The sequence below is a fragment of the Micropterus dolomieu genome, linkage group LG14 (assembly GCF_021292245.1).
Source record: "Micropterus dolomieu isolate WLL.071019.BEF.003 ecotype Adirondacks linkage group LG14, ASM2129224v1, whole genome shotgun sequence".
Lineage (NCBI taxonomy): Eukaryota > Metazoa > Chordata > Actinopteri > Centrarchiformes > Centrarchidae > Micropterus > Micropterus dolomieu.
This window is the reverse complement of record NC_060163.1, coordinates 19609859-19633211: the sequence shown is the minus strand read 5'-3', so window position 1 is coordinate 19633211 and position 23353 is coordinate 19609859. Positions and strand designations below refer to the sequence as shown.

Below are 23353 nucleotides of genomic sequence, written 5' to 3'. Positions count from 1 at the left end.
AGATACAAGAGACAATTTAAGAGACAAGAGGAAAGTAGGGATAAAGAAAATAGCATAAAGAGAGAGTAAAGTCAACAAAATATATTCAGAATCACTCTCTATAAAACTGTTTTCAGCCATCTACGAGTGCTTTAGGTTCACCAGTAAAATAGATAATGTATAATAATAAAATAGATAGTGATGCACTGAGGTTGCCCTACATTATTATAAACATTTCGTGTGCACTCTGACTAAATTTTCATTTTACGAGCCTATTGTATCGTAAAAGTTGTCAATATACAGTGAATATACTGTATATACAGTTGGGGTGGGAGGGAGTGGGGAAAAAAAGGGAGGGGGGAAATTAAGCAAAAAGGACAATACAGAAATAAGCAGAAAGGCAGCCAGACATTATTAACCATGATAACTAGTGGGTATATCAATATCGAGAATGGCTCTCTTTTTATTTCCACACTTAAATACATTCACACGCTCTAATATGAGCACACATGCAAACCTCCTCAAGTGTCGTGCAGCTATCAGTCATGCTATGATGGAAAATAAATGTATAACTTCACATCTCCATCTGACTGCCTCAGTCTAAATAGAAGTTGCCTCCAAGGGACACACCAGTGGCGCAGCCAAAGATGTTATTTGGCAAACTCCAGCAGCCTATAATCCCAACAAGGCACAAACATGAGTGTCATAGCCTACAGAAAAAGCGAAGCAGGAAAGCCAGTTTGATACAAAAATGGTTCCTGCAATAGAAACTGATGCAGGTTCTGTTCAAGAAAGCACACCTGGCCTTGCTTTGTCAGCATTTTGTTTATGTTTGTATGTTTCTGTTTTTCATCGCCATGATGTTGATGATACCTATGACAAGAAGCACAGAATATATTTACCCATGATCACATTAATAGAAATAGCTGCTGTTATTGTTAAAAACTGTGACCTGGATGACTGAGAATCTTCACAGACAGCTGTTACTGTTAACCTTCTTTTGTGATTGCTGGGTCTCTTAGTTAATATTCAGTAAACTCACTTGATTATTTATAGGCCTCTCTCAACCAATTATAAAGCTAGCTGATGGAGAATTAAACTACCAATTTCTATTTGCTTTCCTTGCAGTGAATTAATTAATTGTTGCTCTACCACCCCACTGCCATTCTGTCAATATCTTGATTTACGTTTGATATTTCATGTGACTGATATCTAAAAAAGTTCTGATGTACTTTTTACATTTATATTCATGCAGAGATAAGAAATCTGATTGCATCTGTTTTACTTTTTCAATACGAAATCAGTGGTGAAATGTAACAAACTACATTCACTACAAGTACTGTAGGTCGGTGTTATTTTGAGGTACTTGCATTTCCACTCAATGCTTTATTCTTCTGGTCTAGTCAATTTTGAGCCTGAGCTTCTCAGAAAAACAACCATATAGGGCGTTTCAGCCACACAGATGTACGATTTATTTTTACATTTATTGTGGCAGCGACCTCTGGTGACCATACAGCGCAAACATGATGAAGATGGTTACATATTTATAAATAGCAATAAAGTAGTACTCCGGTGGTGGTGGGTTAGGTTGAAGGATAGTAACTTTGCTGTTTTCCACCCAGGAGGTCAGCGTTAGGTTCCAGGAGTTTTGGACTTTGAAATTGCCTTTTTGGGAGGCATGGACAAATGCCACCGGTAGGGGCGCTATTATAGGATACACTCATATAAGTCGTGTTAAGTTTAAACAAACTATGTTGTTGTTTCGGTCGGAGGACTTGCTGTGGATGTTAGAGGAAAATATTGTACTTTTTTACCACTAGTTGTGCTATAGAGCAATGTTTTTACAAGTGGGTAGCAATGTAGCAATGTGCCAATATAAACATAACCTCTGTTTACAACAAAACTCAACAGAGCATCTTTAAGTGAAGGATCTGAATACTTTTTTCCACCACTGAACAAGCTGCAGATGTGTAGGCCCTAACACACTTTAGTCCACCTCATCTGGGAGGAGTAAAGGAGGAGTTTTATTTCAAGAATACAGTGTATTTTTCACAATTCAAAATCTTGCTAGAGTGAATCTCATACTACATTCTGAAGTGGCAACTGGATGGAAACCCGTCTCTCATGCTTCCTGGTGTTTTGAGTATCAGCCGCTATTCGAGATACTTGAAGAGGAATAATTTCAGGAGATGGCACAGAAGAGCTTATTCCAACCTCCACAACTTGAATATAAACTGCTCAAAATTCCAAACTATTATCACAGAGTGCGACCTCTTCTGTCACTTTTTTCACCAACCTTTCATTTCTGATTCTGTTAGAAAAAATCATTGCTGAAAGGAAATTTCATTTTCAACAAAGCAACAGGCAATTCTTGTCTCCATCAGTCATTGACATGTGTCTGGGCATAACTCGTCTGTGTCAATCAAACTCTACCAATTGAACGTTTCTCCTTTTTAAGGTTTGGCTTTTTTGAGATTAATTATGTCTTAAATTATGATAGAATACGCTGTTGGAACTAAATGTTTGACTCTTGGATCAGGCAAAGGCAATCTGCCCTGAAAATATATTCATTATCTTCTCTCTAACTCTTTAACTGAGAGACATTGCCATCAAGTTGGACAAACAGTATTTCTTTTTTATTAAAAATAAATTGTCCTGCTTCAGATAGGAGTCTGGCTATTATAGTTCAGGGGGCAGAGGGTGTTACGTCTGATTAAAGCAGGAATACACTCTCCAATTTCAAGGTCAAACCTCATCCTGACTATTAAAATTCACTTTGCAAGCACTGATAGCAATGCTAATGACCACATGAGAAGGGAGGATACTTAATCAGGAGAAATATTCTTCTCATGCTTCCCCTGTTTCAGGAGACAGGGGGCCTCTCCTCATTTGCAGTGTGACTGCTGTGTTGCATGGGGTGTCCCTGCCGGCTGGAGATGACGGCTGCAGAGAGGCAGCGGAGTGACTGACGACTCAGAGATGGTCCGTCTGTCAGACAGAGTGATGGCTGGGAGACACTCGCTGACAGATCAGGCGAGACGGGAAGAAATAAAAGGAGAGGAGGAGGAGGGCCAGAAGGGAAGCCTGGCAGCTTTGTCTTTCAATCTGGGGAGATGTGGGAGGTGGGGGACAGAAGGAAAAACAGAAGTGCTTGAGTGGCGACTGTGTTGCTTGTGGATCATCAGGCGGCACCTATACTTGTGGATGGTGTTATCAAGGGGGATCAAAGAGTGAAAATGTGCTCCATTAAGCTTGTATCCATGTGGTCTGCTGCCGGTGTGAAAGCTCTCACCCTGCGCAGACATAATGAACAGCCTAATCAGACGAGTCTGTAATCAGCCGAGTATCTTAATTAGGCTTGGGAGGGTTGCTGAAGAACAGTGCTCAGACTGGCCTCAATCAGTCAAGCCTCAACCAATCACATCTTGACTGGGAGGGAAAATATATATTTCATAATACCTTTTGATTATAGGCTTGAAACAGATGGGTTCTTCCTTAATATTTTTATCAGATTTGTAACTGATGTCATTTGTTGTCATGGCTTTTTTAAAAGGAAATTAAGCAGCATTTTTAGACATGCTTTTAGACTAGCGGAGTGGCTCTCATTGTGGCAATGTCGATGAGATCAAATCTTTTGTTTATTTTCGAGTAATGTATAACAGCTATTGGAGGGATTGCCATAACATTTGACACACATACCAATAGTGATCAGAGGATAATCTGATCCAGTATCACTATACTGGACTTTAACGATCCTTTGACTTTTCCTCTAGCACCACCTTGAGGTTGACATTTATGGTTTTGAGTGAAATATCTTGGATTGCCATGAATTCATGTTCCCTTCAAGATAATATGTGTAACTTTGGTGATCTATCAACTATATGATCTTACACCATCAGGTCAGAATTTGCCAAACCTGGAAAACTCAGCCTCAGCTGTGCTTTGGGTTTAGTGCTAATTGGCAAATGTTAGCATGCTAACATGCTAAACTAAGACGGTGTTAAACAGTCTGCCTACTGTTTACCACTATCAGTGTGTTAGTATTGTCATTGTCAGCATGCTGGTATGCTGAAAGCATTTAGCTGAAAGTTCTGCTGTGCCCAAATACGGCCTCACAACAAATGCTGTAGATTCTTAGTCTGGTTTTAATTGTTGACAGCAGCATGATTATTTTAATTGTGGATATAATAATGTAGAAGTATCCTAATGAGGAGCAGGTTAAATATTAGTACACTGAACAAAATTCTAAACGCAACACTTGTTTTTGCCCCCATTCATCATGAGCTGAACTCAAAGATCTAAGACTTTCTCTATGTACACAAAAAGACTATTTCTCTCAAATATTGTTCACAAATCTGTGTTAATGAGCACTTCTCCTTTGCCGAGATAATCCATCCACCTCACACGTGTGGCAAATCAAGACGCTGATCGACAGCATGGGTATTGCACAGGTGCGCCTTAGGGTGGCCACAATAAAAGGCCACTCGAAAATGTACCGTTCCATCACACAGCACAATGCCACAGATGTCGCAAGTTTTGAGGGAACGTGCAATTGGCATGCTGACTGCAGGAATGTCCACCAGAGTGTGAACTGAATGTTAATTTCTCTACCATAAGCCGTCTCCAAAGGTGTTTCAGAGAATTTGGCAGTACATCCAACCGCCCTCATAACCGCAGACCACGTGTAACCACACCAGCCCAGGACCTCCACATCCAGCATCTTCTCCTCCAAGATCATCTAAGACCAGCCACCTGGACAGCTGCTGCAACAATCGGTTTGCATAACCAAGGAATTTCTCCACAAACTGTCAGGAACCATCTCAGGGAAGCTCATCTGCATGCTCGTCATCCTCATCGGGGTCTCGACCTGACTGCAACTTCGCACAGCCATTGAAGAGGAGTGGACCGATGTTACAGGCCACAATCAAAAACCTGATCAACTCTATCCAAATGAGATGTGTTGCACTGCCTGAGGCAAATGGTGGTCACACCAGATACTGACTGGTTTCCAGACCCCCCTCCAATACAGTGAAACTGCACATTTTCGAGTGGCCTTTTATTGTGGCCAGCGTAAGACACAGGATGGATTATCTTGGCAAAGGAGAAGTGCTCACCAACACAGATTTAGACAGATTTGTAAACAATATTTGAGAGAAATAGGCCTTTTGTGTAGCTACATAGAGAAAGTCATAGGTCTTTGAGTTCAGATCATGATGAATGGGGGCAAAAACAAAAGTGTTGCGTTTATAATTTGCGTTTATAATTTTGTTCAGTGTATTGTATGCAAGGCCATTGTAGACATGCTTGACACACCTCTGAAAAAGCCGTGAGATCGGATTCCCCTGAATGACAAACGCAAGAATTTCCTCTGCCTGGAGATACTGGGGAAATTAAAATAGGCTATGCTTCCATAGTTTGATGTGGACCAATCGCCGGGAAGCACACACTCCATCTCTCCAAAATCAATTTGTTGAAAAGGGAGAAAAATAGAGTGGAGATTGAACACACAACCCTTTGAACAGGTGTCCTGTGCACTACTGACTGAGCTAAAGTAATTTACACAGTAAATAATGGATTATAATTGATAAATTGATTTTGTTCTGGCCCGCCATCTAATGACTTGGAAAAATTTGGCCCGATGCCAGACTTATTTACTGACCCCTGCCCTACAGGTTATACCTGTGTATAACTGGTAAGTTAAATTAGAAACTTGCACCATGGAAAAGTTAAATAAATTTGCATAGCAGCAGCGCAGTCAATCATCCCAGTGTCAGGCAAGGGTTTCTCAAGGGGTCACACATAGTTTTCACTCTCAGGTTTGCCTCCTCCAGGCTTTACATATCCAGGACAAGTAGGAGCACTGAGACATATATTAGCATAAACTCTTCCCTCTCACTGCCTCTCTCACTCTCTTTGTCTGCCCTTAACACATTCATTGACAAGTCCTGTTTCACCCCTGTTGAAACTAATTGGCCTGCTTCAGAATCGAGCTTTTACAACTAAATTATATTACTTCAGTTTAAATGAAACACAGAGAGTTTGTTTTGTGTATTTAAGAGGGGCTCAGGTGTCTGCATCTTAACAGCAGCTGTTCTTTCTAAGGTTGTATGTGCATGTGTTTGTAGTGTGAACTGCTTGTGTCTGTGCACAGATATTTTACTGTAACCTTTGATCGCATTTTGCAGTCCTGAGAGTTGTATAGCACATCAGCATAACTGAAGCAAAGTGACACAGTAACACAGTCATCAAGATTCAGCAGAAGGACAACACATACTGTACTGTAAACCTGCAGGCTAGGGGAAACAATGAGTCAAGACTTTTACTGAAACAGACACAGAAAGCAGAAAAAAATGAGATGAAAGGTAAAATTGTAAATGGAGAGAAAATGGGAGGTTGAAAAGTAAGTTCATAGACCATTTTGATGTTTTCAAGTCAGCTCTCTATTTTCATTTCTGTCTAGCTTCAGCGGCTGCTATCTTTTCTTCTTTTGTGTTTTCTTTGTGTGTGACTCATCTTACATTCTGCCTCTATCTTTGTCTTTCAATCTCAGTATGTAACTGTCTCTTTTCTTGTTTTTTCTCTCGCCAGTTTCCCTCACCATCTCTCCCACATACAGGCATACACACACATACATGCACACACACACACACACTCTTTCCTGTCATTTTATCATTGATTAAAGAACGTCCCAGAGGTCTCAGCCATAATCAGCTCTTCAACTGTTCATTTAATCTGCAGCTCGGAGCTCACGGAACTTACTGCACACCTCCACAGGTTTAGACTAATAAACAAACACATGTATCTTTACACAGAGACACGCACACACAATTTCATTCAGATGGGACGTGTGAGAAAAATTGCACCTAATTTTTCAACAATTTCTACACTGCATGTTTGGAAATGAACATCGTAAAGAAATTGTTTCATTTTTGTTTTTCATTGCAGCGCCATGATTCAGTTTGTCCTTTTTAGCAGTCATGACAGTGTGTAGTTGTGGGCAATAATAATTCTCAAGATTTACACTCTTAAACTCTATGTCTGAAATACACGATTAAGTATGAAGAATTTTGATTAGTCCTTCCACCGTCTGCGCGTCACTGTCCCCTCCCCTAATTGACTTCCTGGTGTTTCTTCCCACGGTGATAATCTCCGATCAACCATCTGCCGTGTCATCTCTGTGTGCCACCGCTCTGCCCTTCCCTCCGTCCCTTTGCCATGTTCCCACTTTCCCCCGCTGATAATGTCAAGATGCAATATCCCCTCCGAACAGCCATTAAACAAAAAAATGCAGTGCATTAAAACAAAGTCAATAATTAGTCATGCACTGTCCTTTCTGACACTGTCTATGAGCCCCAACATCTATGAGGTTGTGTGTGTGTGGAAAGGCCCTCCTGTGATGGACGTAATAGGCCAGGACAGATGGCTTGCTCACTAACCCGCCACTACATGCACACACACACACATACACGCTTGAAGCTCAGCCTCGGTGTTTGGTTGTGGTTGTTGTTGCCTGTTTCAGTACTAGCCTTATTCTGTCGCTCAGAGCAGCAGGAGAGAGCTACATCTGTGCCGCGTTTGCTTGTGATGTCAGTACAGAAATAGAAATGAAGGAGCTGGCGTTTGAACCGACCATTCAGAGCTCTGACATCCCTGGGTAAAAATAAGCTGTCTGGGATGCGTTGGGCTCTTTGGTGTTTGGTGTTGAGTTTAACATCTACTTGTCATAACCTGGTACACATGACAATGTGACGGGGCAACCACAGGTGTGTTAGCATTCAGCTGAGACTGGATGGGATATCATTTGACTCTTTTCACTGTCGGTATTACAATAGGTCGAGTTTGATTTAATTTCCCTGATCATTATCAATTTGTTCTCTAATGATTGAAATTTTGGCGTGTGAGTGGCTCCATGTGCTGGAAAAAGGAAGAATCCCAAACAATGAAAAGAAATAGCTATTAGTTGTCCTATTTTGTTATTAGTAAATAAACAATGTAAAATCAAATTGAGCTATTTCCAGTGTTTTAGCAAAGTCAGACGGGATCAGCACTTTCTTGCTTTTTACTATTAAAAGTATTAAAAAAGTAATGCAAAAAAAAGTGTAAAAAATCCAAATTGCCCCAAAAAATCAATCAAATGTTAAAGACTCAGATGTGGTGTCATGTCAGAGGAAACTGTCATTGGATCCTAGCATGTTTTTGTTGATGCTTTACTGACAATTTGTCATTTTAGAATAACATTCTTTATGATGACCAAGGCTAGACTGTCTGGCATCGCATTATTTTTCAGGAAAAACACAAGGTTACTATATACGTAGCATGTGAATCACATTTATTTTGACAGGAGTCAACAGAACAAAGATGATGTGGCAGTTCTTCATGTAGCTTTAGTGCTGTTAGTAACACAGACAATGGCAGTTCCATAAGGAGCGATCAATTGGTGTGTAACAATATTTATCAACAGAGAACAACGTTGCAGATTAGACTGCATCAGTGTGAAGCCTCTTCATCGAGTGTAGGCCCATATGAAGATGGGTGATCAGACACGATCCGCTTGGAGTTAAGAGGCAGGTAGTAATTTCCCTGGGCATCTTAGAAGTCATGGTAGAGGTGGGATGCACAATAGTAGGTATGAAACAGACAAATTTGCAATGAACATCCAACTGAGTGACACAAGGAATGTGAGCAGAAAGATCATTGGTCAGAAATGGTGATGTCAGAAATAGCAGAAATTCACCCATGAAGTAATAGTCAGAAAGTATGAGAAAATATCTTCCTTATTGTACTTTTGCAAAAATTTTTGCTTGAAATAACTATTTTTCGCTCCACCTACACAGAAGTCACAGCTTTTTGCTGCCGGTTTTCACAGATATCATTCTCTATCAAATGTGCAAAAGTACTGGCAGTCAGAAATCAGTATCATACACTGAAGAAGGTTGAGAGCAAGTGAGAGCAACAAAATAAATTATGACGCTATAAGAACTTAGTGAAAAGGTAAGACTATAGTGTATCTGAAAACTTTATTTACATTTACATTTACTCATTTGGCAAATGCTTTTATCCAAAGTGACAGTTACAAAGTGCTTTACAATGATAAAATAATTTAAATAACTGAGGGAAAAAAGATGACCATTAAATAAGACCCTGCCAGAGAATCTCAAGCAGCGAACAGGCTCATTTGATGATTATGATGATGTTAGTGGTCCAACATTTATGAAAGTTTTGCCTGTGAAAAAAGAATATTTGCTCACGTTTTGATTTTTTCATTCATTCATTAGTGTTACACAAATGTATGGTCCTTGATCTAATAAAGCCAAAATGAATGAAATGATCTGTGGTTGAGTCAGCCCATCTGCATGGTACTTGTGTCCGTTCTGTGAAAGTTTTTTTCTTGAAGTGTCCTGCTTAATAGACCCATGAGTCAGGCTGTCACTTTCCTCTGGCTTTAGGTTTGAGCTCCTCTCACAAGCTCTCTTCTCTAAGGTCGAGGCCACCATTGTCCCCAGTAAGAATGGCACACAATGCAGTTTAGGGGATCTGTCCAAAAACTCACTTGCACTTGACAGAGGCATCGATTGGCTAATGCTAATCCCGAATCTCCGCTGATGAGAGTTGCCATCGACCCGTCACAGAATTTGGGCTGCTGCAAAGGCAGAGAGGCAGAGAATCATGGGTCCATCATCTTATCTGCTTGACAATAAATATTTAAAGGCAAGGAGTAAACCCCTGAGGAAAGGTCTTTCAAAGTGATTGCATTTACTGTTTGGTGAAATGAAACCCCTCCTGCATGTTCTGTTTGTGTGTGTGTGTGTGTGTGTGTACTGTGTGTTGGTTTGTGTCCTTGTATGTGTCTGCAGATGTTGTGTTTGTCTGCCTGTGTGTGAAATTATAAAATTATGTCCTATCTGTGTCTCTGTGTTTGCTGTTACGTTTTGTAGATTGTAGATTGTCTATGTGCTCAAATGAGAAACTGTGTTTTGTGAGTCAACTTGGTGGATCATTGTTGCTTATCGCTGAAGGATGCTACGAGCAAAGAATAACGAAGGCCAAAACGGAGAAATGACGAAAGCAGTAATTAGAAACTCAGCGCCATGAAATTCTAATGACATTACGTGGAGTTGTTTCTGCAGAAAACAACAAGAGGATTAAAGTTTAAATGACTCATTTGCAAAGACAAGCAATAAAACCGTCTTCAGCCATGTGATCTGGGTTTGAGGGCATATAATGCAAAGTTCATCATGCATTATTTATAAGTCTTATATTAAAAGTAATATTATGCAGGCTTCCTGCGTCTCCCATTACAGAGTGGAAGTGGAGCAATTGATTAAATACTTCATGTGTTTGATGCATCACGTGTTAATTCAAAGACTAAGGCAGCAGCTACAATAGAAGTATATTTTCTTGATAGCAGTGTGGCAATAAGTTCTGATAACGTTCAGTATTTTTATCCTGTGCCAAAGTTTTCATCATTAAATAAATAAGAGACATTGTGACATAATGATGAGGTAATCTTTAACCAATTTCTCTAGTTGTGACTGTATTTCCTAATCCAGGTTACCAGTAATGATATATGTCTTTGCTCTTTTAGTAAAACACAAGCGAAATCCATCCATCCATCCATCTCAACTGCTTATCCTGTGTACAGGGTCGCGGGGGGCTGGAGCCAATCCCAGCTGACATCGGGCGAAAGGCGGGGTACACCCTGGACAGGTTGCCAATTCATCGCAGCACAAGCGAAATATTGTTTGAAAATATTAAATATTAAATAGAGTAACATCAATTAAAATTTTTTTTACTTTTGATCAAGTTGTTTTTTTATTTGATTCTCATTTTATTTGAGTCATTTCCGGCTTCCATCTTTGTTTGGATTAAGAGAAGAAGGCGCAGGAAAACGGGTTAAAAATCTTTTTTTTATCATAACAGACAGATTCTGGAAATACCTTCAGAACAGCGGCAAGTGTCTTTAAATGACCTTCTGAGTTTGAAAGGTATATATTTTTGGATATAGGCCTATTTATACAATTCAATCATGAGCACATTGTTACTGGCCAACAAGCTAAACAGCATGTTGACAGGACTCACTGCCCAAGTACTGAAAGCGCTGCTGCTGACAGCAGATAAGATCCTCTCTGACACGACCTTTTAGCTCTGTTTTAATAAGTTTGAGCTTCTCACCTCTGGTTACTGTTCCTGGACCCTGACTCCCAGGAGGAAAAACTCACCAGACCAACAGTCTTTCCATCCCAAGAGTTTATTGCCATCCCAGACAAATGTTATTTTCATTTAAAACATTTTTTATGTTTTGATTTAGCAAGCAGTAATGCATGTAATGAGAATATTGATGCCCCTTAGGCTGTCTATAAGGCTGTTTCCTTATGTAAATATGTTTCTGTTACACTTTAACAAGTGCACAGTGAACCTGTGTTTTTACAGAGGACAGTCAAGTTATTCAAGAACATGTGTGCGCACCTCTTGTCTACCTGTAAATAATTTCAAAGCCTCATCTCTATCACATCAAATATTTAAGTGGCTCCCAGAGTAATAAAGTTAGAACTGATTAGTGGACATGCCCCTGCGTTTTGACGCCTGGAGCTGAATGGAACCAATAAAAGAGGTAATTAGAGGAAGAGAAATCGGAGAAAGACTGAGGGGGATACACTTGTGTCTATCTTTGTTGGCATTAACAGATATACAGTCAAAGGGCAAGCGCTCAGTTTAACTCTGGCACTCTCACAACTGGCTTTCATATCAGCAAGAGAAAGTAAACCAATTAAATCTATGAAAATATCTCAAAATATCCACTGAGATGAGATGTGCAGTGAGGCAGTTTGTCATTCCAGCCACATTCAGTTCATGTGTGTAGGCTCATGTACAAAGTCACAACTAGCAAACTATTTCTTTTAATATTGCACTGTAGAAAGACTACAAAGGTTTCTACAAAGCACATGCATGCCATCTAGTGTTAAACTCCAGTAATCAAGTTGGTTCAGCAAGGCTACACATCTGACAGTGTGTGAGAGACCTGAGGACATATTTGCTTGTTTGTTAGCTGATTGATGTTCAGGACACATGGCTTTTCCACATCCACCTTCAGTTTGTGGGACTTTCTGTCAAGTCACTATGCTACTTTGCCATGCTGTTTGGATGGGAGAGAAGTCAAATTTAGTAAATTAGATGCGAGACCATTACCCTGTGTCCTTGCTGGCCAGCATGTGGTCTTGTAACGTGCGTAGTCATTTCTCTGGAGCCTAAAACCCATTTGAATCCGATAACTGAGCCCAGTGCAGCACTCAGGCAGCCAAGCCTTTAGCAGATCAAGAGTTTCCAGGAGGCATCATATGTGGCCTCTCAACTTGTCATCTTCTGGGACTCATGTTGATGCAGTGCTAATTGCTTGTGATGTGTGATTTATTGTATTTGTCATTTGTACACTCAAATAATAAAATAATTTGTGTGTATGAATTAACAGAACATGGTTCAACTTTGTGTTTAGCAAAATAATAAGAAAGATTTTCAGTCATCCAGGTCATAGTTATACAAGGTAGGTTTGTAACAAGGGCAAGTGGACTTGGTCAAACATATTCAAAGATGTTTTTCCACTCATCCAAGATGCTTCTTCAGTATACTATGTCATATGTCATAGTTCAATCGCCTTGCTTGCCTGCTGTACAGATACATACACACGTTAAAAGTCATGGTCAAGTGTCTGTCAAAGATATTCAAATAATCAAACATGCAGGGTAAAAATGAATGAGGCATAATCAAAAATTAAACCTTACTATAAAAATGATCTTTATCAATAGTGCTGCCAAGGAAAGAAAATCACAATTACTTCAAACACGTGTGAACAAATTAACAGCAAGGACATCATCATAGCATCCATTTGTAAGGTTTAGAGTCATCATTTTCATTGATTTACAGCATGTTTCTTATCCCTGATTCAATTATTCCACAAAAACAGTACTGCGTGGCATAGGATCCCAAAATCGCTGTGACTGAGTGTGTTTTTCCTTAAGCGGCGGGTTGTAAAAGTCCATTTTTCAGAACAAAACTGTCCTTTTCAAAACATACAAACTGAGCCAAGGAACAGCAAGCACAAAAATGTAAGATAAAAGTCACCCAGAATAGACGAAAGTAATTTGGATGCATTCACAGTATGTCCAAGTATGCATGTTCAGGTTTATGTTGTGTAAATATTTATCAAATGTTTTGGTGTGTACCAATAACTGGTGGTAATTAGAAAGGTTGCAGTAATCCCCTCAGAGTTTTGTATGGCAGTTAGGTTAGGCCATGTTTGCAGTAGCTGTCAGAGGAAAGTGTGGAACACACGAGCCTTCAGACTTCTGGTTCGGGGAACATTCCTTGTAGAGAACTTTATCACCTTGTACAGATTTGAACAGCTCCCCAAGCTGGAAAACGGGAACCAACGAGCAGTCCGCTTGTTCCCGTGAAGGTTCCAGAAGGAGGAGGAGCAGCGCTGGAAAACCTCGATGTTGACTGCATACTGACCTGGTGCCCATTGAGACACACACACCAGAGTCACAGAGGAGGCGAAGCCACAGGTGTGAGGAGAGACGCCATGGAAAACAGACTCCCCAGGCCTCACAGATGCACCTCTCTCCCAGACCATTCCAGCCTCCTCTGCCACTCCCATGCCACTCAGGTTGCAGAGGGCCTGAAGGCACACCTCCTCCAGGGCCTCCTTGTCAGGAAAACGGAGCAGGATGGCAACAAGACGAGGCACTGCACCTCGACGTAGTAACAGTTCCTGCAGCTTAGCTGAAGGCAACAATATAAACACAGAAAACTGTTGTTTACGGTGTGTAGCATTTTAAAATATTTATTCTAAAAAATAGTATGATTAGCATTTCTTTTTATAAATCTCACTGAACCTGAGTAGGAAGAAACAAACGATAACAAGCAACCCTGTCTCACATTAGTGGCTTGACAATTTTCCCTAAGTCGGACAGAATTTCACATAAACCATGTTGGTTCCTATTGCAGAATGATTTTTTTTCTCTACCTGGTATTGTGTGTGTTTTACCAAAAATTTAAACACTCAGTTTAATGTGCTCTATGATGCACTTGTCTCTCTTGCACTACAAAAAAAATGGACCTTTTGTCAAACAATGCAAAGTTTAACTTGGTATAGGCTTCACAACAGTCCTTTTCTCACACATACCACATCTTCTACGCTGCAATTCAAACATATTCAATATATAAGATAATTCATATAGAGGTATGGTTCTAAACTTTCTTAGCTCTGAAAGGCATTGGTTTGTCAAGGTGATTAACTCGTCAAGAACATAGGTTTAAACAGCTTTGAGATTATTCACCAGAGTAAACACAAAGCATTATTGCTCTAAAGACATGAGTTCTAGTGATATTCTTCTGGCAGCTTGGATGACATCTCCAGTGTTGACTTTATCTCCAAATTCAATCTCTCTGTGCTCCAGAGAAGGGTTAGGGTTAGAACACACAAAACAAGGAGTACATTTCCAGAGCTTGTCATGAGGTAGGTTTTAGTGGTTTACTCTACTTACAGCTGTCATAAGACATGCGTGAGATAGCTCTGGCAGCGTGAAGGAGCAGTTCTTGATCCTTACTGGTCAGCACAGACAGCAGAGCCGGAACCAAACCGGCATCACCAAAACCTTTACAAACCACAGCTGAAAGGAAACAAAAAAAAACCCCTCAATGAATAAACTCAAAACTACACAGACAGACATTGTACCGAATAAATTAGATCCAGCGTTTTCTAAGGGCAGCCAACAGAGAATCAAATATGTGAGGCTCCAGCAATCAGCCAACACAGGGATGATCTCATACTCTTAATTAAAAAGAAACAAATAAGTTGCAGACCAACATATTTCTTTATAAATAACTTACATTCTTTGGCGAGTTCAGCCACTAGTTTTGCGGTCAGCACAGCGAGAGGCCCTCTTCTCCTCAGAGACAGCGCCAGAATTGGCAGGATCCCACTGATCACTACCTGCTCAGCAGCACCTTTGTCTGTACACACATGTAATTACACATGTCAACACAAAAAATACAAACACACAATGACCATAACATATTATAATCACTTTGAGGCCATATCTAAAGAAACTTGTGACTGGAGTAGGTTTTTTAATCAACATGTTCCTTTAATCATTGAGCAGAATGGAGTTTAATATTTTGGTCTGTTTCAGTCTTACTTTCTACCTGATTTCCCTGACCCTTCTTTACCTCTCTTGCCTCTCTATCCCCCTTTCGCTAGGAGACACAAATACAGCTTAACGTCTTTCGAGGACTTGCAACTGTCATGCACCCGATCCCTTCTTAGCCTCAACCCCCAGGCTCCCCATCTTTTACCGGTGGGATTTTGCTACAGGTTTTATCATTCAAAAAGAGGAGCTGTTATGATATAGCTGCCACTAGGAGTGGGAGGCATGATGTGTTAAGGTATACTTGTATGGAAACACATAAATATGTAAATTGCATGTGGCAGCAGAGCTGTATGTGTTTTGCAATTCAAATCACATCAAATGAAAGACATACCACGAACACAAAAAATAACTCTGAAACCACTCATTATACTGTGAAACCTACAACACATTATGATTTTTTTTTTTAATGCTGTCTAGCAGACAGTGTTGTAGCTGAGGCTTGAGGGAGAGCATAACCTAAAATATATTCCAATTAGAAATGAGATATCACTGCGGAAAAGTAAATTAACTCACTCCTCTCTTTAATGTTGGCCAGCACTGTGTTCAGATGTGGTTTAAGTTCATCCTCTATCAGTTCCAAACCAAGGACTCTGATAGCACCTAATGCATTGTTCAGGTTGTCTGTGGGGAGATGTGGAAAAAAATGGAGACATTAAGCAAGTATGCATGCTGTTTAGGAGTGTATGAAATATGAATCCCATTACAATTGGGTGAGAGCGAAGCAGGGCTGCCCATAAAGCATATTGGATTAAAACATGCAAATGAGAACATTTCAGTACAAAATGTTATGACTGTGCAGTTGTGGAGTTTTTTCCGTCTGGACCTAAGTAACCGATCGACAGCCTGCCCAATATTGCCATTTGTATCCATCCGGCCAAAATGGTGCCATACCAATAGGGTATCTGGTTCACTATCTGTCAAGTGTAGTGATCCAAATCTAATTCTACTATATTTGACTCTGACTCCAGTGGAAATTAATTAAAACATTTTTAAAGCTGAGTTACAGCAGCAGTCAAGAGGCAATGGAGGGCTACAAACTGGAGACAGCTGCCTGTGAGCTGCTGCCCATAACAATTTTCATACAGCTGACCTGACCAGCTTAAAGGGCCTTGGTCAAGGACATTTCAACAGTAAATAGCACTTTCCTGGTCAGATTTTCCCAGCTGTGCAAATATAAAACCCTCCAGTCACCAACCCAATTCTTTTGAGTGGTCCCTCAATTGACTTATTCAGAAGCCAGTGACCGATAATGATTAGTAGTAGTGAACAATGTATTCCCAGGCCTTACTTCAGCAAATAGCAGACTATTAACTGAAGACAAAAGCTTGTGGACGGTTATTACAGGTTTTGCATGTTTTAGCCCATTTACTACACATTTCATTTATACTTTTCACATATAACCATTTTGCATACTGTGCTGCTGTGTTGGACACATTTTAGTATATCTTTCTCTACCGTTTCTGGCAGCAATTAATTACCCGACTCCTGAATTGTGGACTCAACAAGCAAGTTTCAAGAGTCTACTAAGTGATTTCCATATTGCAGAAAATAATAGCAAACAATGGCTGTACCTTTTTTTTTTTTTTAAGTATCACACTGGCGTGGTCCTTCAAGAAAACATGACTGAAAAATCTAAAGTTTAATCTCTTCAATAGGTGTGAAAATGTGTGTGTATGAATAGTATTCCCTCCGCCCCATCAATAACTACTACTGAGGTGCTTTCAAATTAGACAGTTAACCCTAAACTTGTCTAATTAAGCTGATCAGTGGCCAACAGTACTCAAGTCTCATTCCACCAACAGGTCCCATGTGTGAACATGAAGCATGAGCGTTACTGAAACACATTAATGTCAAAGCCAATATCAAGATTTACACTGTACATCAGTCATGATTCTGCTCCACTCACCGTTTGGTGTGTAGGGTTGCAGTCGATTGGATCTGCGTTTATCTCTGTGGGAACGTGTGTAAGTGTACATGAGTGGCACATTAGGGTGTCCCATACTGCTCCGTCCTACCGTCTCTGGAAAGCTGGTGGTGAAAAGCACGGCACTTTTTTATTGTTCATTCTTCTTTTGCTTCTCTCTTGCCAGATTTCTTTCTTTTGGTGAAGGTCTCTGGAGTCATTAGCTGTAGCTTTGAGGGAACCTACTTCAACTGACACTACATCTCACTTTAATCCCACTGCTGCACTCCCTACCCATCTTGCACTATTGTTTTGTGCAAAATAAACTTGTCTATGTTTTGTACAGGTCTGTCTTCCTTGTACTCCAGCTGGCCCTCTGTCCCATCTCAGGGTTAATACAGAGAAAATCCTTGCTAAAGCTGTTCTCCCCCCCCTCGTGTGTGTATGTGTGCGTACACAGTTAAGGTATTAGCACTTGGCTGACTCTGCTGAGCGTATTCTTACTTACTTAAAATCTCCCACAATGCCTTTCACCATCTAGAAAATCCAAGTGAAAACAACAACACAGACAGGTGAGCATCTGCTTTTGTAAACAAGTGTATTATTTGACGGCATTTTCCCCGAAATGCTAAACATTGAACAGAGTTGGATTGCAAGTGCCAGTCTTTAGCCTTATTTAATTGACTGATAAATGAATGATCTTTTAATTAAATTGTTTGCCTTCATCACAATATATGACAGAGCTCTGTAATTAAACAAATGCTTCAAGGTTAGGGTCTCTTAAACTCCCAAATATATGAAGCTTTTTACTCAATGATCAAAGCAGTTATGCACCACTTGGTCTATTTAGGACATCACAAGACAATAACAGACTCAAGGTAGTTAAAAATTAAATCGTTATATTTTACTCAACTCTTGCAGTAACAGACATTTCAACAATCTAGTACAGAACGTTAGATGTTTAACTGGAAATCTAAACAATAAATACAACAGGAAAACAGGAGACATTGTACCACCAGCAAAAGATATAACACAGACCTCTGATATTAGCTGTTCTACATTATGGACTGTACCTGTGCATGGTTTTCTCAGTGTTCAACATGTTTAAATCTATACATACCGTGGGGATTTTATCTGCTCGCTGATAGCATAAAAAAATAATATATGGTTGGATTCAGTTATACTACATTGATACAAAATCTGCTACTAAAGAAACAGAGAATTCACTTTAAGAAATACTTTGACATTTTGGGAAACGCGCTTAATTGCTTTATTGCCTTATTGCCAAGAGTAACACGAGGAGATTGATACCACTCTTATTTCTGTAAGGCAAATGTGTAGCAGCAACCAGTTAGCTTAGCTTAAAGTCTGGAAACACGAGGAAACAGTTAGTGTTGATGTGTCCGAAGTAGAGTCTGACCGATATGGGCCTTTTATGGCAGATACTGATTTTGATATTTGAGGATTTTAAAATTTGTTACTCTGATGTATTAGTCGATATAAAATAAACAAAGGTTATACTAACATTTGTTATGTGTAGTTATGAGACCTCACCAACATAACATGACATGATGAGGTTTAAATTTTTTTTAAGTTGTTATGAAGGGTTCCAGTTAGCTCACTTGGTAGAGCACACGCTCCATATCCTTCTATTGGTGGCCCTGGTTCAAGTCCAGTCCGCAGCCCTTTGCTGGTTATCATCTCCTCTCTGTCTCTCTCTCCCTCCCTCATTTCCTGTCTCTCTTCCAGCTGTCCTATCGGAAATGAAGGCAAAAAAGGCCAAAAATGTCTTTTAAAAAATAGTACTGAACAAAAGTACGGTGTGGTGGATTTGTGGCTTTCCAAACTCCCAACAGCAGATTGCAGAGTGCCCTCTGGTGGAATAACTATGCAATGATAACTTAATACATGATTGAAGGATCCGTCTTCTGTTACTTTTTGTAATTAACTGTTATAACACCGACACTGATTTATCTGCAATTAGTTCATATCAGCCATTAATATTGGCACACCAATTTATCGATCAGGCTGTAGTCCAGGTCCAGGTAACAAAATCTGCCTACCAGCACCTCTGAAGCTCACAAGTGCACACATTCTATGTTGTTTGTTTTAGAAGTATAAAAACCAAAGTATATATACGAAGATTTAACGTTTTACGGCCAAGAAATAGTCAGGCGCATAACCCCCCACCCCACCCACAAAACCACTACAAATGTTTACACGTTATACAGATGTTAATTGGTGAACTTTAGAGTTGCTGAATTTTTTTTGACAGTTGTAATTGACTAGCTACATATTTTTTAGTAATACCCATCTTCTCATCTTACGTGGTAAGAAAGCTAGTACGTGTTATTTCCCAAAATGTCGAACTATTCCTTTAAATTGGACTTGAACATGTGACTTTATACCTTGATGCTGAGCTCCCCACAAGTGTGATCTCCTTCACAGGAGCTCAACCCAGCAACTTGCGCAGAGACTGTGTGCCATCACTCAGTAGCCCTTTGAAAGGGACTATGTTTGGTTCTTTAAACCCATCATTTGACCAGGTGTCAAACAGTTCCAGCTACATTGAGGCCACTGGAAACAGTCTCATATCCAACAGAAACCAGGGTAAGTACATTACTCTCCACGTCATCTGGCTTGCACTGCTCTGCATGGGTTTCCACAGGACCAGCAGCTCCAGTTTCCTGCCTTATCTTCTTCCTGACTCTGCCTCGCCCCTTGCCTTTTGAAATGACCTTCCCTTGCTCATTGACCCCCCCAGGCCCCTTGACAGACTTCTCATGGTCAGTTGAGCAGGTTTTGCGGTGGCGCCTGCGAATACGCCGCATTGGCGGACCAGAGTCAGCTGGATCTGATGCAGCTGCGCCAGACAGGATCCGAATCTGCTGTTCAATTACCATAACGACCATGTCCAGTGCAACGTTCAACATTCCCAGACCCAGACCATGAGTGACGTTGTCAAATGCGCCGCTATTGACTGGGTCCTTGAAACATTTTCTCATATCCTCAAGGTGGTTCCTTAGAGAAAAAGAGAGTGTTATTACTCTGTTTCTCACATTAACACACTTAAAGGCCATGTTAAAAGAAGGACATACAGTACGTACTTTGTTTCAATAATTTTGGACCAGTGTTGAACTGTATTCGTGTCGGGGATGAGCTGTTTAGCCATGTTGCTGTAGTCAATGTAGTCATGGGCAAAGTCCTTCATATCGTTACACAAAGCTCCTGTGTCGCCTAAGCACATACATACATGGATTTAAACACAGTTTAGTCTTTTGCACTCTTCTCCACGTTATCAAATTTAAACATTCCTACACCTAACATACGTCTGTCACCTTCAGTGAGTTTGGAGAAGGAGGAGGATACAGAGGTAGTTGTGCTTGGCGTGAGGCCGAGTACATTGAGTGACTCAAGTAGTGTTTTCTTGCTGGCCGGGCCTCTGCTGACCCGAGTGTAGGCTGCCAAAGAGCGCAGGGACATCTTCTCCGGGGCCTGCAGGCGACGTTTAATTTCATCATACGAGATGAGATACTTCCCTAAAATTAGAGCCGTACAGGAGGAGGTGAATCAGCACCAGCAGTTTTGGGATTCAATAGCACTTTATCAAATCGGAATATCAAATTTGCTTCCCTGAATCTCTTATCATATTTAATGAAAAAAGTTTTAAATAACTTAACAAAAACCGTGATATTCAAGAAGTCAGGATCTATTTGCTATTGAGCCAAATGACTGAATGCTTTTAACGTTGCGCTGTGTTAATAAAAAGAAAAGAGAAGATAGAAAAGATTCAAGCCTGGTATTTTAGAAACTTGAAACTGGAACCAAAATGGAACCAGTCATTTTAACAAATGGCCACTTACGAGCCTTAGATCCTTTCATGTTGGGATCCAGGAGTGATGACACCTCTGCAAAAGGCATATTGGATGCAGACTCTGAATTTGTGCTTGAGTTTGGTGGTGGGTCCTGATTCTGGGACACATCCTCAGCCTGGACTGGGGCAGAAACCTGCATCTGGGCCTGAATGTGAGGCTGTACATTGTGCATTTCCACCTGGTTCTGTTCTAGCGGAGCCTGGCCATGTGTTTGAGGGAGGATCAAGGTGTTTTCAGACAAACCCTGCAGCCCAATTCCCCCTTGGGCAACACTACCTGTTTGCTCTGAAGACACCTGAAAGATGCCCATAACTGGTTTTACCACTGTGAAAACCATGTTCCCCTGGGCATCCAAACCCACCATCCTAGTAGATGGGTCCATCTTCACTGAAATTTTATCTCTCTAGTTGAGGGAGGAGGCTCAAGAGGGTTTAATTATCAGATCAGGTTCCTTTAGAGGCCCATGTAGTGTTACAGTATACTCCTATGTTCAGAAACAGTTATGGTTAAAGCTGCCCTGACAAAAGGGGAACGTAAACAGACTCTCTACCTATAGTCACGGTAAAACCTCCCACAATGAAACTGTTAGAACATTTCACTTTCTTTGTAGCTTGTAATCACTCATGGCAACACCACAGCAGAAGTTTCATTCTGAAAGAAAAATAGAAGAAAAAAAAATCATGGTCAATAAGAAAGTTGTTGTTTTTAAGTTTTGTGACAGACCTTCTAAACATTTGAAACGATTTAAAAGTCAACTCAAGCCAAACTCAGTGCATTAGAAGCTGAAATATATAGGATTGATTTTGGTTTGGGAAATTTAAGGGAATAAAAATGTATTTGACCTAAATTTTGTCTTTGATAGTTAAAGGTGAAAATGATATGGTGGGAATTCACTTTATTGACAGTACACGGCCATCTGGCTATAAATGGGACAAATATGAGCTGGTTCATTGCAACAGCTGATGTCAGTGCTATTAATCTCTTCAGAGAATTGATGTTTGTTACATGTCCTACATAGCAAAGGTAGAGAAAATCTAACATCTGTCCACGTTTTTTTAGACAATTGAATAATTTCAGACAATTAAAAACAAACTGCAATCTAAATGTATTTCAGTTACTTTGCTAAGATTTTGATAATTAAATCATGAAATAATCCTATTAGGTTTAACAGGCCAACATGGTTATTGCATTGCAATACACAAAGGAGAATCAAATATTTTTTAGCTCAGTAGTGTGTAACTGTATGAAACATGTAGGCTAAAACAAAAATTACCAAATACATATAGTTAAATCCTTGGGAATAGGAACAAGACTTTCTTCTGTGCCATTTTGCAATTATCATTACACCATAGGGGATAAATATAGATTGGTTTAAAACCAATTATATAGTGTCACATATACATAGTGGTTTCAGGTAATCCTAATATGTTTTTCTGTAGTATCGACATTTTTGTTGTCACCTTTTACTTCACTTTTTTACCAACAGACTATAATGGGAACATATAAATGAGTTTAGGTCTTGATCTACACTAGTATGCATAAAGTGGTGGGACTTAGTGAAAGACTGAAAAAAAAGAAAAGAAGGAGACAATAGGCTAAACAACACATCTGTAGCAGCTGTCTGAAGTCCAAAGCTTCAGAATTGACTTGCTCAACTTTTGCAGTGGTCGAAAGTAACCAAGCACATTTACTCAGGTACTGTACTTATAGTGAGGAAAATAAGTATTTGAACACCCTGCTATTTTGCAAGTTCTCCCACTTAGAAATCAAGGAGGGGTCTGAAATTGTCATCGTAGGTGCATGTCCACTGTGAGAGTCATAAACTAAAAAAAAACAAAATCCAGATATCACAATGTATGATTTTTTAACTATTTATTTGTATGATACAGCTGCAAATAAGTATTTGAACACCTGAGAAAATCAATGTTAATATTTGGTACAGTAGCCTTTGTTTGCAATTACAGAGGTCAAACGTTTCCTGTAGTTTTTCACCAGGTTTGCACACACTGCAGGAGGGATTTTGGCCCACTCCTCCACACAGATCTTCTCTAGATCAGTCAGGTTTCTGGGCTGTCGCTGAGAAACACGGAGTTTGAGCTCCCTCCAAAGATTCTCTATTGGGTTTAGGTCTGGAGACCGGCTAGGCCACGCCAGAACCTTGATATGCTTCTTACAGAGCCACTCCTTGGTTATCCTGGCTTTGTGCTTCAGGTCATTGTCATGTTGGAAGACCCGGCCTCGACCCATCTTCAATGCTCTAACTGAGGGAAGGAGGTTGTTCCCCAGAATCTCGCAATACATGGCCCCGGTCATCCTCTCCTTAATACAGTGCAGTCGCCTTGTCCCATGTGCAGAAAAACACCCCCAAAGCATGATGCTACCACCCCCAT

At 40.2% G+C, this 23353-nt stretch overlaps 2 protein-coding genes and 1 long non-coding RNA gene across 3 annotated transcripts in view; all 3 read right to left on the bottom strand.

The window, feature by feature from the left end:
• Positions 1 to 23353, bottom strand: part of LOC123983291 — a 74492-nt gene that overhangs the window by 47266 nt on the left and 3873 nt on the right. The gene's annotated exons all lie outside the window — the stretch shown is intronic.
• On the bottom strand, positions 12363 to 19626 carry si:dkey-21e13.3 (uncharacterized protein LOC100150043 homolog). Its single transcript, XM_046069504.1, has 7 exons — positions 19497 to 19626; positions 17597 to 17625; positions 17092 to 17213; positions 15699 to 15806; positions 14866 to 14988; positions 14520 to 14645; positions 12363 to 13755 (listed from the first exon to the last, which is right to left on the bottom strand). Exons 2-7 carry the CDS (start codon positions 17623 to 17625, stop codon positions 13283 to 13285), a joined length of 981 nt encoding a protein of 326 aa, XP_045925460.1. The 5' UTR covers positions 19497 to 19626; the 3' UTR covers positions 12363 to 13282.
• si:ch73-127m5.2 (uncharacterized protein LOC561202 homolog) lies at positions 17971 to 21613 on the bottom strand. The gene is made up of 4 exons (XM_046069503.1): positions 20952 to 21613; positions 20427 to 20627; positions 20196 to 20325; positions 17971 to 20109 (listed from the first exon to the last, which is right to left on the bottom strand). Exons 1-4 carry the CDS (start codon positions 21343 to 21345, stop codon positions 19638 to 19640), a joined length of 1197 nt encoding a protein of 398 aa, XP_045925459.1. The 5' UTR covers positions 21346 to 21613; the 3' UTR covers positions 17971 to 19637.